Source organism: Gekko japonicus, unplaced genomic scaffold (genome assembly GCF_001447785.1).
Source record: "Gekko japonicus isolate JY-2015 unplaced genomic scaffold, Gekko_japonicus_V1.1 scaffold317, whole genome shotgun sequence".
Lineage (NCBI taxonomy): Eukaryota > Metazoa > Chordata > Lepidosauria > Squamata > Gekkonidae > Gekko > Gekko japonicus.
The window spans coordinates 772,959-788,907 of record NW_015162487.1 but is presented as its reverse complement, the minus strand read 5'-3'; the positions used below and the strand labels follow the sequence as shown (position 1 = coordinate 788,907).

At 46.0% G+C, this 15,949-nt stretch overlaps 1 protein-coding gene across 1 annotated transcript in view; it reads right to left on the bottom strand.

The window, feature by feature from the left end:
* PLEKHM3 (pleckstrin homology domain containing M3) overlaps positions 1 to 15,949 on the bottom strand; it is a 108,891-nt gene that overhangs the window by 40,347 nt on the left and 52,595 nt on the right. The window contains exons 4-5 of the mRNA XM_015405942.1: positions 14,750 to 14,895; positions 4,925 to 5,118 (exon numbers count right to left, since the gene is read on the bottom strand). Of these exons, the coding sequence (XP_015261428.1) occupies positions 4,925 to 5,118; positions 14,750 to 14,895 (340 nt within the window). The remainder of the gene's footprint in view (positions 1 to 4,924; positions 5,119 to 14,749; positions 14,896 to 15,949) is intronic.

The following is a 15,949-nucleotide window of genomic DNA, read 5'->3' as shown; positions in this document are numbered from 1 at the left end:
GTTAAAACTCTATGGTGACCACAAAGTCTTTTGCCCAAATACTAACGCATCCCCTGCACAACATGCCCAGCACGGTGACATCACTTACGGGTGACATCATTGCAGCGCGCAAGCTTCATGCATGTGCCAGAAGATCCCAGGACCGGGCAAGAGCACCCTCTCTGGCAGCCAGGTAAGACCTGGCAACCCTAGTGCAAAGATTAATTCCCCCTCCCATGTGCAAATTTATTTATTTCTAGGGAGTTTTCAAATGGAGAAACATGAAGAATACGACACACACACCCCATCCAGTGTTCCCTCTAATCTGAGTTAGTGTGAGCTAGCTCACAGTTTTTTAGCCCCCGGCTCACACATTTTTGTCTTCACTCAGGAAAAATGCCTCCAGAGCAAACGAAGTTATGCAGGACCCAAATCGCTCGCTCACAACTCTAATGCCACTAACCTCACAAAGTAGAATTTTTGCTCAAAAGACACTACAGCTTAGAGGGAGCATTGACCCCATCCCCTTTGCAGACTGAAGTTTACATCTCATTATCCTTCTTTTTGCTGCGTAATGTAGACCAGCTTCAGTGCAGGTGTTATGTCAGTCTGTGGACTAGGAAAAGCCACTGTCTGTCATTAAATGCAAGACAGGCAAAGGCAGGGTTCAGGCAAACCATCATTTGCCTAGAAACCAGAACATCAAGCCTCCGTTCTGTCCTAGGTTGGCATTATGTTTACACTTGAGCCGGCAGGTCATGTTACGTGGCCGCAGGAATGGTTTTCACAGATCCAAGGCTATTTACAGGTTACCTGACAAGGAATGTGATTCAATTAATCGGTGCCGATATGCCCCTAAAGGGCGTATGCCCGGGTATTCTTTCTAACCTGATCCATAACAAGTCTGGTTTTTTAGAATCTGAAAGGGTATCTCCCACCCTGCTTCTTCAACGCTGCCCTAGGAAGAAAGCTTCTACCCTCTTTATATGTCTCGTCACCACCACAGCTTTTAACAAATTCTGATAATTTTAGCTCTCCCCAAAAAATCCCACATCCTAACTTTACCCCACCCTCGCCTCCCATCCTCCACCTACCCCCATGCGCCTTCTCCTTCTCTAGCCTCTAATCCTCCTTTGTCTCACCCCTTTGTAGCTTCCGATGATTCCTATTTTCTCAGGTTTGCCTTTGTTCCCCTGCTCCCCTGAATGCCTCTTCACGGTTTCCTCTGGACCCTTTTCTATCACCTTTTTCCATCAGCTCTGGCTCTTCATGCCCTGGCTAGTATCCATGCTCCCCCCCCCCCACTTTGCCCCACAGCTTCAAGGCCCGTTGCTTTTCTCTCTTTGTTTCCTTTGATCTCTTTTCTTCGACTCTCTTCATTGACTCGGTTGGGCCCTCCCTGCCTCTTTATTTTAATCAGAACATTCTTTTTTCTTCTTCTCCCCCCCCCCTGCTTTGGTGTTAATCAAAAGCGATAATTTCTTCCTCTGATGCTTCCCCTGAACTGCGGTCTTCATAAGCCCAACCCCGCCTTCAGTTTTATACTAATTGACGGAGACAATATTACCAGGAGGATGTTCAGGAAAAAGAGAGAATGTGGACTACGGACGCGTGTGAGGGAACAAGGTAGTAACGGTTTAAAATATTTCTTCTTCCCTCCTCATAAAGCTGCAGCAGTAATGCATCTGTGCACGGTACTGCTTCATGTAAATTTTCTCACCCAAGGAGTCACATTCAAACCAGGCCACTAACATCTGGCACCTCTGCTGTCAGGGGTATCTTTCCTTAGTTGTTCTTGACAACATTAATCAAGGCACTGATAGGCGTTGTCTCCTGAATAGCAAAGGTCACCCACCTCCCCAGCCTTTATCTCCAACATGATAACCATAAGGCCGGATACCTTTTTCTTTTCTTTTTTTACACAGCCTCTTGCTCCCGCTCCAGGTGCACACTGATTACGGTGGGTGTCACAGGCATAATTGGTTAAAGTGTCAGACTAGCATATGGGAAACCCAGGTTCAAATCCCCACTCTGCCACAGAAGCTTGCTGGGTGAACTTCGGCCTGTCACATGTTCTCAGTCTAACCTACCTCATGGGGTTGTTGTGAGGATAAAATGGAGGAGATGAAAATAATGTAAACCACTCTGAGTACCCACGGTGGGGACACACACATAAAGCCAGCTCACAACAGTCCACCTTGATCAAGTATGATGATGATGATGATGTATTAATTGCCCTATCCCAGCTTGTGCCAGGCTCTGGGCGATCTACAAGGAATAATGCCACAAAACATACAAAGCACAAAACTAACCGGGAAGGGAGAGTGTAAATCTCAAAATGAAAAGGTAGAAACTCTCCCAAAAATTTTTAAAGACAGAATCTTTTTGCCTGCTAGACTTGATACCATTGAGTTGTGAATTTGCTAAGAGGCCTTGGACTCCGCTTAATAAGAAATAGTATTTTGATGTGTGCATTAGGGTTGCCAAATGTTACCTACCTTGCCGGCGGGGGACTCCTGCGCCGCATGCACGTCACAGGGAAGTGACGTCATGATGCCAGGCACGCTGGGGGCGGGGCCACGACCATACAAGGGAAAACCATAGAGTTTTCCCTTGTATGGCCGTGGCCCCACCCCCAGCGTGCCCGGTGTCATAACATCAGGGCCTCTGGGGCGGGGGGATTTCCGCCCCCCGGGGGGATTTGGCAGCCCTAGTGTGCATGGTCATTGCACCCACCTTGACTCACTATACCATTTGATGAAGGATTGTCTTCGAAATGGTCTTAAGATCACATACACTACCGTTGGGGTATACTGGACAGTATTTTCTCTATGGACTGTTATTGCCCCTAGGAGGGCTTGTGCTTGTGGACTATTTTGGATTGCACCACTTTAAGTATCATCAGTCTGTGGTTTATGTGACTGTATTACATCTTTTTGAACATCCTTTTGAAATGCTGTATGTGTTTAAATATTTAATATATGCCTATGAGTATTACTAATTTTCTTAAAAATTTTTGGGGAGAGTTTCTACCTTTTCATCCATAAAATATACAAAAATATTAAAATTCAGTATATAACTTAATAAAAATTACAACACAGAATAAAAGTCTACGATGGCGATTCCCCTGTATTATTTGTCCCGATTCCAGACTACCGGCCCCTTTTCTGGGCAGGGGGAAAGCGAGCTCAGAGCAAAAAGGGGGGCGGGGGGGAGAAGGAAGGGTGCCAGCCGATGAGGTAGCTGTTGCTGCCCCCAACCAAAAGCCTGGCGGAACATCTCTGCCTTACAGGCCCTGCGGAACTGCGTAAGATCCCACAGGTCCCTGATGTCATTTGGCAGAGAGTTCCATCAGGTCAGAAGGCCCTGGTCGAAGACAGCCGTACATCTCCAGGGCCAGGGATCACCAACAAGTTGCTATTCAAAGAGCGCAAGTAGGACCAAGAAACAGAACCCAGGGCCTGGCTTGGTTCTCAACAGCTCTCACTAAATCTCGTGGAACAAAATAAAATCCAAACACTCATGAGCACACACAGACAAGCCTTGTTCACAAGAAAGAGTGAATGCACATACATCCCGTCTGTCTTTTGCATGAATACAAGTGTCAATACGCTCAAACTTGCCACATCTTCCCACAGCTTGCTTCAAGAACACATCTCGTATGCAGAAATTTCTAGGCTACCCAGTCTCTCTCAGGTAGCAAAGCTGGCAATAGGGTTGCCAGGTCCCCCCGGGGGGGCGGGGAAACCCCCGCTCGATCGCCCTGTTTCCCACCGGCCCAGGATCGGGCCGCCGGGGGGAACTCCACCTCCAAAATGCCGGCATCGCAGCGATGCGCAAAGCGTGCGCGCCAGAAGACTCCCGACGAGGCAAGGAACTGCCCGCTCCAGCCAAGGTAGAGACTTGGCAACCCTAGTTGGCAAAGATCTCTATTCATACTTTAGAGTGGGGTTCAGGCTGGGAAATTCCTGGAGATTTTTTTTGGGGTGGAGCCTAAAGAGGGCAGGGTTTGGGGAGGGGAGGGATCTCAGCAGGGTGTAATGCCATACAGTCCACCCTTGTAGTTGGTATTTTTTCCAGGGGAAGCCCTGACCTGGCTAGCCCTGGCTAGCCCAATCCCATCAGATCTCGGAAGCTAAGCAGGGTTGGCCTTGGCTAGTATTTGGATGGGCAACCTCCAAGGAATACCAGGGTCATGACATAGAGCCAGGCAATGGCAGATCACCTCTGAAATGCCCCCTGCCTTAAAAACAAAGTCTAGCTCGCCACCTAGTGGTGCATAACGCTAAAGAGCTAGAACTTCTGGCTGCCAGACAATCTTAGGATCTCCTGGATATTCTACACACAATGCCATACGACAATTAATTAATTAATTCCCCGGGGAGACTGATCTCTGCCATTGGGAGAGCAGTTGTAATTCTGGGGGGTCTCCAAGCTCCACCTGGAGACGGACTTCCTTACTTTACAGAAATGCTGTCAGTCGGAGCAGACAACACCAACCTACATGGGCTCATGATCTTAGCATACGGCCGCCACAGATGCATTCTTTATAACTCGTTTCCGGTTTCTGCACAGTTGGTCTATGATGACTGTACACATTTGTATCTCGCTGAGGACACCTTAAATCAATTCCGCTTGCAGGGCTGATGGTTTGTTTAGACATTCTCTTCCTAATATCAATCCCCACCACCACCACCACCAGTGAAGTGCTGACAAATCAAAGATCTCTGAAAGGCAGTAGACCATTCCAGTTGTATTGAAAGTATCCTGTTACAACTCCCTGGCAGAAGCAAATGGGCAACACTTTTAATTGCTGGGTCATGGGAACCAAGAAGAGGAAGTGAGAGATGGACAGGCCAGGAAAGAGGTGTGTGTGTGGGGGGGGAGTGACAGGGACCCCCTCCCCGAGGAAGTTTGTTCTCGATCTGCCACCCCTTCTTCCTACCTCCTTCGCAGGTCTTCGGCCACGGCTGCTCGGCAGCTGAATAAATACGCTCGGAGGGATTTCAGCTGCTGTCTCAGGCGGACCACGGTTGCCAGCGCTTCGACGTGTCTGTACAACATCGGGTTTTCCTGCTGGATGTCAATCAAGGGCTCTTCGTACACATATTCCAGGAACTCTTTGGCTTGCTTCGATACCTACAAGGGGAAGGGGGGAGGGGGGATCCATTAAGCTGAGCTCAGCTTCTAATAAACACTTTTAAATGCTTACAGGCAATCGATACTCTCTCTTTAGCCGTGTTCTCCAAGTTTTCACTTAAACATTCTAAAGCTTTAGCACAACCTAATTTATCTTGACACATCTTCGTTGTTGGATGACACCCGGAATGTTATTTAGAAGCTTGAAGCAATCTTTAATGTGGTAAAAGCAAGGAGGTTGGAGCTCGTGGAGAGACAGAAAAGTGAGGGCTGATAACCAAGATGTCCAGTTCATGGAAAGATTTACAGAATATATTCATTATGCACGTACGCCCCCCCAAAAAAGTGACTGTAAATGCACAAGCAAAAATTGGCTAAAGTATGAAGTTTGATAAAAGCTATGGAGTTTTGAGATCAGTGACTGCACTATAATAACATTTGGGGACAAATATTAATTTTGTTTATTGTGTGCCCTGCTATTTGGCTTCCGTATGGGTGCAAAGTCACAGAGCTGTGTATGTTTTAAGACGCCCCGGTCACCAAGCAAACTAAGATATGACTGTAGATGCGGAATACTTTTAATTTTCATTTGCAATTGGCCTTCACCTCCGTCTCCAGATGGGTAATGTTTCCTGAGCTTATTCATACACACAGCGACCATCCAAGGCAAGTGACTGATGTTCTTATTTTATAGGCTGAGATACGGAGAGATCTAGACTCCAGACCTGAAACGGGCCACATGAAACATCCCAGGGGACCCAGCTCCCCAGAGGAAACAGATGTGACGTCTTCCACACAGATGTGTCTATAAGGGCAACTTCTGAAGTGTTTTAGAGTATTGGAACCCAACAGTGGCTTACCCAAAAACCATACACTGAAGCTCTAGGTTTGGGTCAGAGAAACCTGTCAAGTCAAGTACGCTCCTGTCCACTGAGCTGCGTTGGCTCTGAAAGCAGTCACTGGCGATACTTCTATAAAGCTGAAGGCTCTTTGCTTTCTGTCCTTGAAACAATCTGGAAGTTCTCATACAAACTTCGTTACTGTGCTGTGGACTAGGTGCTGGAGGGTCCCCGTCAGATCCCCAAAAAGGGGATTATAAAGTATAACAAAAAGGGACTTGAAGAATTCAGAGATGCTTAGCGACCATCCAAGGCAAGTGACTGATATTCTTATTTTATAGGCTGAGATACGGAGAGATCTAGACTCCAGACCTGAAACGGGCCACATGAAACATCCCAGGGGACCCAGCTCCCCAAAGGAAACAGATGTGACGTCTTCCACACAAGGCGGCTGTTGTGGTGAGAGGAAGGGAGGGCAATTTTAAGCAACTTTGAGAAACATGAGGCCTGCTGGGTGACCTCAAGCCAATCCCAGTTCTCTCAGGACTCTCACAGCCCCGCCTACCTCACAAGGTGCCTGTTGGGAGAGGAAGGGAAGGCGATCGTAAGCTGCTTTGAGACAAATGAGGCCTGCTGGGTGACTTCTACCTCAATGGAAGAACTGTTAGCCTTTCTTCTCAGCTTTCTTCCTGGATTCAATAATACAAAGGCTCTAGGACAGTGGTTCTCAACCTGTGGGTCGCGACCCCTTTGGGGGTCGAATGACCCTTTCACAGGGGTCGCCTAAGACCATCTGAAAACACAAATTTTCGATGGTCTTATGATAGCAACGAAAATAATTTTATGGTTGGGGGTCACAACATGAGGAACTGTATTAAAGGGTCGCGGCATTAGGAAGGTTGAGAACCACTGCTCTAGGACTTCTCAAGCCACAGTGAACTTTTGTTGTTGTTGTTGTTGTTCAGTCGCACAGTCGAGTCCGACTCTTCGCGACCCCATGGACCAGGTCACGCCAGGCCTTCCGGTCTTCCGCCGTCCTCTGAAGTTTGCTCAACTTCATGTTCGTTGCATCTATGACACTGTCTAACCATCTCATCCTTTGCCGTCCCGGTCTTCTTTGACCTTCAATCTTTCCCAGCCTCAGGGTCTAGTGAACGAGCTAGTCTTTAAAGCTCTGTGGGAGGAAGATATCTAATGACTAGTGGCATTCCTTCTGTGATATCCCTGCTGTGATATCGTTATTGCTAACGAAAAAAGAAAAGAGGGCATGTCAGTGGGAACGCCACTGATCACAAAATACCTTCCTCCACCATTCTGGGTGGGTGTCTTACATCTGCAGATTCCCCCCCACCCCAACAGTCCATTGTATTTCAGCTCACCAAAAACATGGCTACCTGATGGTGGGGAACGATGGATTACTTCATGAAATAAGGAACTACCAAGCACCTGACATTGGACTGCAGGGAAAACAAACCCGCTGGTTCACACAAGTATAAAATTACTTGACTGCTCAACGGTGGTTATCGCATGTCAAGTGTTCCACACATCTTTATAACAGCCATAAAGTAGCCCACTTTTAGGGAGCCAGTGAGATGTAGTGGAGAGCGTCGGTCTAGAGTCTGAGAGACCCAGGTTTGATTCCCCACTCGTGCCTCAGAAGCTCACTGGGTGACCTTGGGCCAGTCACATCCTGTCAGCCTAACCTCCCTCACAGTGTGGTTGTGAGGATAAAATGAAGGAGAAGAGAACAGTGTAAGGCACTTTGGGTCAGCACTGAGGAGAAAGGCAGGGTATAAATGATTAAACAAATATAGTATTATTCCTGTATCGTAGGTAGGACAAGAGGGGAATGGAGTTGAGGCATGTCTAAAGCAGCCAAAAAGACTTGAACTATGGATTTCACGGCTTACAGTCTCAGACATCGTGAGGCCTGGCTCCTGAGCAGTTGAAAACAGGGTAGTGCAAAGGTGATTTGTATACGATAGCAGGCCTCCTAATTCTTCAGGCCTGCAAATAACTCTGACCTGGAAGCTTCTATAAGGATCCAGGAGTAATACCTGACCCAGTCTGGCCTTCTGTTATTAAGATGCTTCCTTATATCTCTGAAATTCCGCAGGAGGTGACATCTCTCAAGGGTCACCAGTTCAGGGCGCACTGCAAACTTGGGTCCCAACAGCCACAGTACTCTGCCAGCTTTTTTCTAACTTGAGAACAGACACCGGAATGTGTGAACTGATTCAACTGAAAAGCACAGTAGTGACGACGAGAGAAGGCCATATGAACACTGTGGCATCAATCTGTTACGGTCATAAATGATGTGTCATGTTGAAGCCCTACAAAATGATATTGTCTGTCCTTGTTTTCAAATATCCTGAGCTCAAGTAAACCAAATCCCCAAGACTGACAGTAAACCAGGGGTCCCCAACCTCTATGAGTTTGCAAGCACCTTTGGAATTCTGACAAAGTGTGGTGGATCTAGCCACAAAATGGCTGCCGAAGGAGGCGGAGCCTGTCATACAATGGCTGCTACAGCTTAGCTTCAGACACATAGCGAGGATCCTTGTGCTGTGGTGGCAGCTGCTGCTGAAGTAACATTTTTTAAAAATTCTGCACAGACCATCAAATCTCCAGTGGCCAGTCAGAAGCCTTGCTGGGCAAAAGCTCTACCTGGCCCTGCTCCCTTTCTAAAAATACTTGGTGGGTGCCCTGACCTGGATAGCCCAGGCAAGCCTGATCTCATCAGATCTCGGAAGCTAAGGAGGGTCGACTCTGGCAAGTATATGGATGGGAGACCTCCAGAGAATACCAGGGCCGGGAGGCCAGAGGCAGGCTATCAAGCCACTTCTCTGAACGTCCTCCGTGCCCTGGTAGGAGTTGCCAGAGGTCGCCATGACTTCCAGGAACAGGCACACCCATGCGCGCGCGCGCACGCACACACACACAGAGAATGTAAAGATACCCAAAAATAAAAATACCTGGTGGGCACCAGAAAAGGTGCCAGCAGGCACTACAGTGCCCATAGGCACCAAGTTAGGGACGCCTGCAGTAAATCATAAAGGGATCTAGATATAATAGAATCATAGAGTTGGAAGGTACCTCCAGGGTCATCTAGTCCAACCCCCTGCACAATGCAGGAAATTCACAAATACCTCCCCCCACATCCCCCCAATGACCCCTGTTCCATGCCAAGAAGATGACAAAAAACCTCCGGGATCCCTGGCCAAACTGGCCTGGAGAACAACTGCTTCCTGACCCCAAAGTGGCGATCGGCATTTCCCTGGTCGTGTAAGGAAGGGCCCCAAGAACTAACGATATCTCGTATGTATAAAAGGCTTTTCTAAGCACTCCACAAACATTAGCTTGTTTTCACGGAACAGAACAAGTCTAAGAATAAGCAAAAGTGTTGCTTGCAGGTGTCAAAAGGAAATTGGGTTACTTTAAAAACAGATTAGGAAATAAATTATTTATTAATCGTGAGAGAGCTGACCTCAAAGGTAAACATGACAAATGATAATTCGGGCACGGAACAACAGGCAGAGGCTTGCCCGGGCCTTCAGTGATGCAGCTGTGCGTTTTCAAATACAGGTGAGGCTATAAAATGAGTGAAAGTTCTCCAGATGGCAAGACCCATTAGACACAGTAAATGTTGTCATTGATTTGTTCATTTAAAAAAAAAAAAAAGACAAGAAACACAAGTGGGAGTCAAGCCTGTGGGATACGATACAGAGGCAAAGACAAAAATCACAAGAGTAAATGGCCCATTTCTTTCTTTAAGCAGCACACTGGGATCTTTCCAGAGATATTGATTTGCAGGCACTTAGGGTTTTTTTTTTTAAATGTTTTGTTTGTGGATCTGATAAAAATAGTAATGAAAGTGTGAAGCCATTATCGGAGAAGTAATTACAGCACTTGGCAAAACAAAAATAGAGTCCATGTTATTTGGAGGGTGGAAGCAGAGGGAAACAAAATGTACATATGCAGCAGCGAGAGAGTCATTTAGGAAGCCAGGAAAGCAGCTGTCAGCGAAAATGTCCTTGTGCATCTTTCTTACGTTCTTCGAGCTCTCGTGAGAGTCAGTACAGAGTAGCAGTCAAGAGTGTGGGAGATCTGAAAGATTTCTGGGGTAAAGGCAATACAGATTTTTAAAATTTTTAAAATTATTTCGTATATCCACACCTAAAACCTTTTTTTGCTTTTTCACATTGTTACCACATATGGAAGAAAGATCCTACTTTGTTTTGACATTTCCAGCAGCTATTAGGGCATTTTGTATCTATTTTCAAGAGGACATCTGGGGTAACGTACCATCTATGGAAAATTTTATATATATTTTCCTTGTATGTTGTTGCTCTAGTAATTTTTAGGTTTCTTTTCCAAATTTGCAACCACTGGTCTAGATCTATATTGTGGCCTAGATTTTGTGCCCATTTTATCATAACTCTTTTGACCACTTCATCTTGGATTGTGTGATCTAGGAGTAGGTTATACATTTTTGTTATGAATTTCTGAGCCCACCACCCACATGCAATGGCCTTCTAGGTACTCTGTCATCCGACCCCCTGCTTTAGTGTGGCGCCTTTTTAATGCTATCCCAGTCAGGCAACAAACTCCATATTTTGCACACCTAGAAAAGTCCTTTTCAGTTGTTACAACTGTAGTGCTCCGACCTCACGAACCTGGACAGCATGCCAGATATCATTCTCTCACTGCACAACGTCGCCACTTTTGTTGAATGGGGCAATGTGCATTTCGCAGCTTTGGTACTGACAATCTGAATCCACAGCTTTTTTAGGATTTCTGATCAATAGCAACCAAGCTGGGAAATAGGCATTTTGTCCTGTTTACACAAAATGGTAACCATATGCCTTGGGAATATACTTAGCTTACTTTTCTGGTACATGAGGTGGAAGTCAAAAATCATGATGATGGAAAAGAGCTAGGGTGGCCAATCTCCACCTCCCAGAATTACAACTGAACTCCACTCCAGTTCCCCTTGAGAAAATGGCTGCTTTGGAGGGTGGACTCTATGGCACTGTACCCAGCTGAGGTCCTCCCCCTCCCCAAGTTCTACCCCCTAGATCTCTAGGAATTTCTGAACCTTGAGCTGGCAACGCTACGATTCAGGCCTGCTAAGTACGAAGTTGGTCAGTGCAACGTCACTCACATTCTAAAGCATATGACTCAGTGAATATAACCCACTGGGTTTTGCTATGCTTCTGCTGGGCCATGCGTGGCTCGGAGGTTGGGTTTTGCCTGGTAGAGCTAAGGCAAGCAGGTCTGCCCACAGTTATGGTCTCAATGCAGCTTATTAAACAAGTGGGGACATTCCGGTATGGTTTTCTGCAGTGCACACAGTGAGAAGAATGCCAACATTATACAACTTTTCTAAGATTTTTTCCTGTGGTATCCAGTTAGTAAAACTATAAATAAATATACCTTCTACCTGTTCCAGGGAGCTTGGGTCTGCTAAGTATATAGTCAAGCCAGTGCAAAATCATCTTCATTCTAAATCATACGATAGGATGAAAAGAATATACCAAGTTTCTGAATTCAGCAAAAGCTGACTCGCCAGCTTAAGCTCTTTGCTAGATGTAGACCTTTCAATATGAATCAGACATTTAAGCCAGCGAAAGGGAGGACACGTAAAACACCACTGACATTACACATGCACAGGGAACTCCGAGGAAACAAATCAAAAGACATGCCTGGCTGTATCAACATTACCAAATATGGGGCATACATTGATTCCTACACATGCCTCAGAATAGCTGGAGAGAAAAATAACAGGTTCCAATTTCCATCTGGTAGCAGTGCTCAGAGACAGAGGCGAAAGCCCACAAATGCACCATTCAGTTCCTTTCTGGACTTAGGAAATTAAGCAGTGCCAAAGTTGCAAGAAAGTTTGTACAGCTATTGTCCTTAATATATGTTAAAATGCCCTCTGTATTGTGTTGTTATAATTTTATTCTCTTTTTCCCTTACCCCCTTTCTTTATTCTGTATTCCTATAAAAAGGTAAAAAGAAAATAAACAAGAAAATTTGTACAGCTACAAAAATATGAAACTGAGAATCTTCTTTAGAAAAAAACAATTTGAAATTCCACTTACAGACTACGTTTTGGCATGGCGAAAACTGAAACAACCATGACTAGTCAACAAAATGCTGGAGTAAAATTTGGTCAGTGTCATCATGTTGGTAGAAAGTTGGCATCAGCCCCCCCCCCCTTTGATAGCACTGCTTGATAGATCACTCTGTTTCAAGGTCTTTCAGAATTCCTTTCCATCACAACAGATGTAATAGGTGCAAGTTCAGCTATCTTGTACTACAAGTGAATGTATGGGAAGGGGAACCAGAGTGGAGAAAAAGGATTACATTCTTCCCCATGCTGTTTCCCCAGCCTAGCTTTCTCCACGCTGCCAAGATTTGTTGTTTGGCTTACAAGGGAACTCATACATTGCCTACCAACCCCCATGGGCAAACAACAACCACGGTGTGGGAGAAGCGAAAGTCTGAGTTCTGCAAAACAGCCCTGAGGAAATGCTAAAATTCTCCATTCCCTGCATCTTGGCCATATTCTGGATCACATGCCCATAAATAAGCCCCCCTCTCAACAAGCGGGAGCTGTTTTCTCAGATCTATTGAGATCACACCTAGTTTGGACCTCTCCGGCAGTCTAAAACAAGGGTTCCCAAGAGGATTGTCAACTTCCATGTGGCGACTAGAGATCCCCTGCTATTACAACTAATCTCCAGGTGACAGAGATCAGTTCACCTGGACAAAATGACTGCTTTGGAAGTTGGCCTCTATGGTATTATACCTCATGGAAGTTTCTCCCCTCCTCAAACTCCTCCCTCCTCAGGCTCCACCCCCCAAACACAGAGCTGGCAACCCTAGTTTCAACATGGCACCCGCGGGCCCCATGACATCTACTGACACATTTCCTATTGCCTGCTAAGTAATTTTAGAAAGTGGGCAGGGCCTAGGGTTACCATTCTCCAGTTCCAAGAGGGGATCCCCCAGGTTTTGGGGCTTCTGCCCGTCACTGGCCAGCTGGCTGGTGGGCGAAACCCTGCCCCCAAACAGCAATGTACTGATGTCACACGGAAGTGACATCATCATGTTGGGGACGTCACGCAGCAATGCTCTGGTTTTGGGCGAAACTCTATGGTTTGATGCTGATTTTACCATACAGTTTTGCCCCAAAACAAGAGTGTAGCTGCACGATGTCCCTAACACGATGACGTTACTTCTGTGTGATAGCAAAGCGTTGTGTTGCTCCACCCCACTCCCAGAAAGTTCCCTCCCATTCCCTGCCAGCGCGGACATCACATCTGGCAACCCCGCTAGGGCCAAATGATGCTTATCCCCAGCAAGGCTTCTGATTGGCCATTGGAGTTTTGATAGAGCAGCAGCTACCACCACGGCGCAAGGATGTACACTGTGTGACTGAAGGTATACTGCGGCAGCCATTTTGTGACTGGCTCCACCTCCTGTGGAAGTAATTTTGTGGCAACCATTCTATGGCTGTGCCTTCCACGTTTTGTCAGAATTCCAAGGGTGCCTGCAGGCTTACAAAGGTTGAAGAATGTATTGCAGGGGAATGCATTCATCTCATCATTTCACTGCTGGAATAGTTTACCAGTGATGGCTAAGGATTAAATAGAATTCAAATGCAATTGGAATATCCAGACCTAAAACAGCATTGGTTTGCACTTTGAAAAGGCAGCTCTGTATTATGATCTCCATGTCGCAGAGGTGAAGAGGTGTGTGTGGGGTATCTGCCGAAGGCCTCCTAGCAAATTCATAATAGACGTGACATTTGAACTGGTGACTTCCTGATTCACTTCTTGAGCTCTTAACCCAGGGGTCCTCATGCGGCTTGTAAAAATGGGATCGAGTTCTAACCTTACCATGCTTCTGGAAATCCACTTTCAAACATACTGTAGAAGCCATTTGGCCCTGACCTGCATAGCCCAGGCTACCCCGATCTCATCAGATCTTGGAAGCTCAGGAGGGTCAGCTCTGGTCAGCATTTGGATGGGAATACCAGGGTCACTACGCAGAGGCAGGCAATGACAAACGATCTCTGAATATCTCTTGCCTTGAAAACCCCATGGGGGTTACTGCTTTAAAAAAAATCTGTATAAACTCACATATTAATGTCTGCCTAGCAAGGACCCACCACACACATCCGACAAAACAGACTCTAGTCCAGGGGTGTCAAACATGCGGCCCGGGGGCCAGATCAGGCCCCCAGAGGGCTTCTATCAGGCCCGCAGTGGAACTGGCTGTGTTCTGCTGCTTCTTCCAGTTCTGCTGCTGTTGCTGCATCATAGGTTTGCAGCTTACAGATACACACCTGAAAAGCATACTCAAGATTGCAACAGCACAGACATTTTGATGCAATAATTCAGAGCAAGAGGTGTCAGTTATCAGACACTGTTAAATAAACAAAATATTGCATGAGTGCTAATGTTTTAAGCATGTTTTTATTTTAAGTTAAAAAAAACCCTTTGTGTTTGTGTCCTTTATAAAGTTTATATCTCCACTACCTGGCATCACATTTTATGACACACATGGTCCGGCCCAACAAGGTCTCATTTATGTCAGATCCGGCCCTCATAACAAATGAGTTCGACACCCCTGTCCTAGTCCATGAAAACTCATGCTAGAATAAAAATGGATTAGTCCTTAAAGTATCCCAAGACTTGTGCTTACCTTCTAGCTTTACTCATTATTACGGCCAAGAAGAAGACATTACTGAGAGCACTGTTGCCAAAGTGACTTCATACCTTGTATTTTGAAGTGTCCCAGTTATGAACCAGCCGTGCAGGGATGAGAAAGGTGTCGTCTACGTGGCAAGTGCCGCAATAATACCAGCCGCTGTAGCTGCACACTTTTGCTTTGCCACTGGATAGGCCTATGGAATGCTGACAGCCTGCCAATGGGGGAGGGAAAAAGAAGAGACAGGACTATTGTAAAAAGCTGAATTCTTAAATCATCTACTGTAGAAATAAGTCTCCATGACACCACATTTAGATGAGTTTTTGGTACTAAGCGTTAGACTCTAAGCCAATAGTTCTCGAATAAAAATTTCCTGACGACTGCTTCTGTGACACCATGCTATCCTATTCTGAACTTCCAAGATATACAGAGCTCCACCACAATATCCCTGTTATTAGGCCAATTTCACAAAGCACGAAACTGTGCTCAGCAACTAGGATTGCCAGCTCGCGGTTGGGAAATACCTAGAAATTTGAGGGGGTGGAGCCTGGGTACCGTGGGGCTTGAGAAGGGACCTCAACAGGGTATATAGTGCCATACAGTCTACCCTCCAAAGCAGGCATTTTCTCCAGAGGAACTGATCTTGGTTGCCTGAAAATCAATTGTAATAGTGGAGGAGGGGGTCTCCAGGTACCACCTGGAGGGTGGCATGCCTACCAGCAACTGAATATCTTAATTGGTCCCAGCCAATGTTCCCTCTAAGCTGTGGAATCTTGTGAGCAAAAATTCTACCTTGTGAGCTATTGACATTAAAGTTGTGAGCAAGCGATTTGGCTACTGTATAAATTAATTTGCTCTGGAGCCATCCTTCCTGAGCCAAGGCAAAAATGTGTGAGCCAGAGGCTAAAAAACTGTGAGCTAGCTCACACTAACTCAGCTTAGAGGGAACACTGGTCCCAGCTACTTTTATTGATGCCTCATAGCAGATAAAAGAAGCAGAGAGTAGGGGTGTGAACTCGGTATATACCGAGCCAAATAAATACCTTATCGGTATTTTTCGATATTTATTCAGCCAAATACAGATTATACAATCTGATTCAGCTACCGAAAAAGCCACGCCCGAATAAAAGTCGATATTATTCAGCTTTTATTCAGATGTGGCTCACTCGCCCAGTCGTGCTGCCAGGAAGGCACAAGTTCAAAAGGAATTTAAACTTTAACTTTAAATTGTCCCCATATGGTATAATGAAGCCAAATAAATTAAAGTT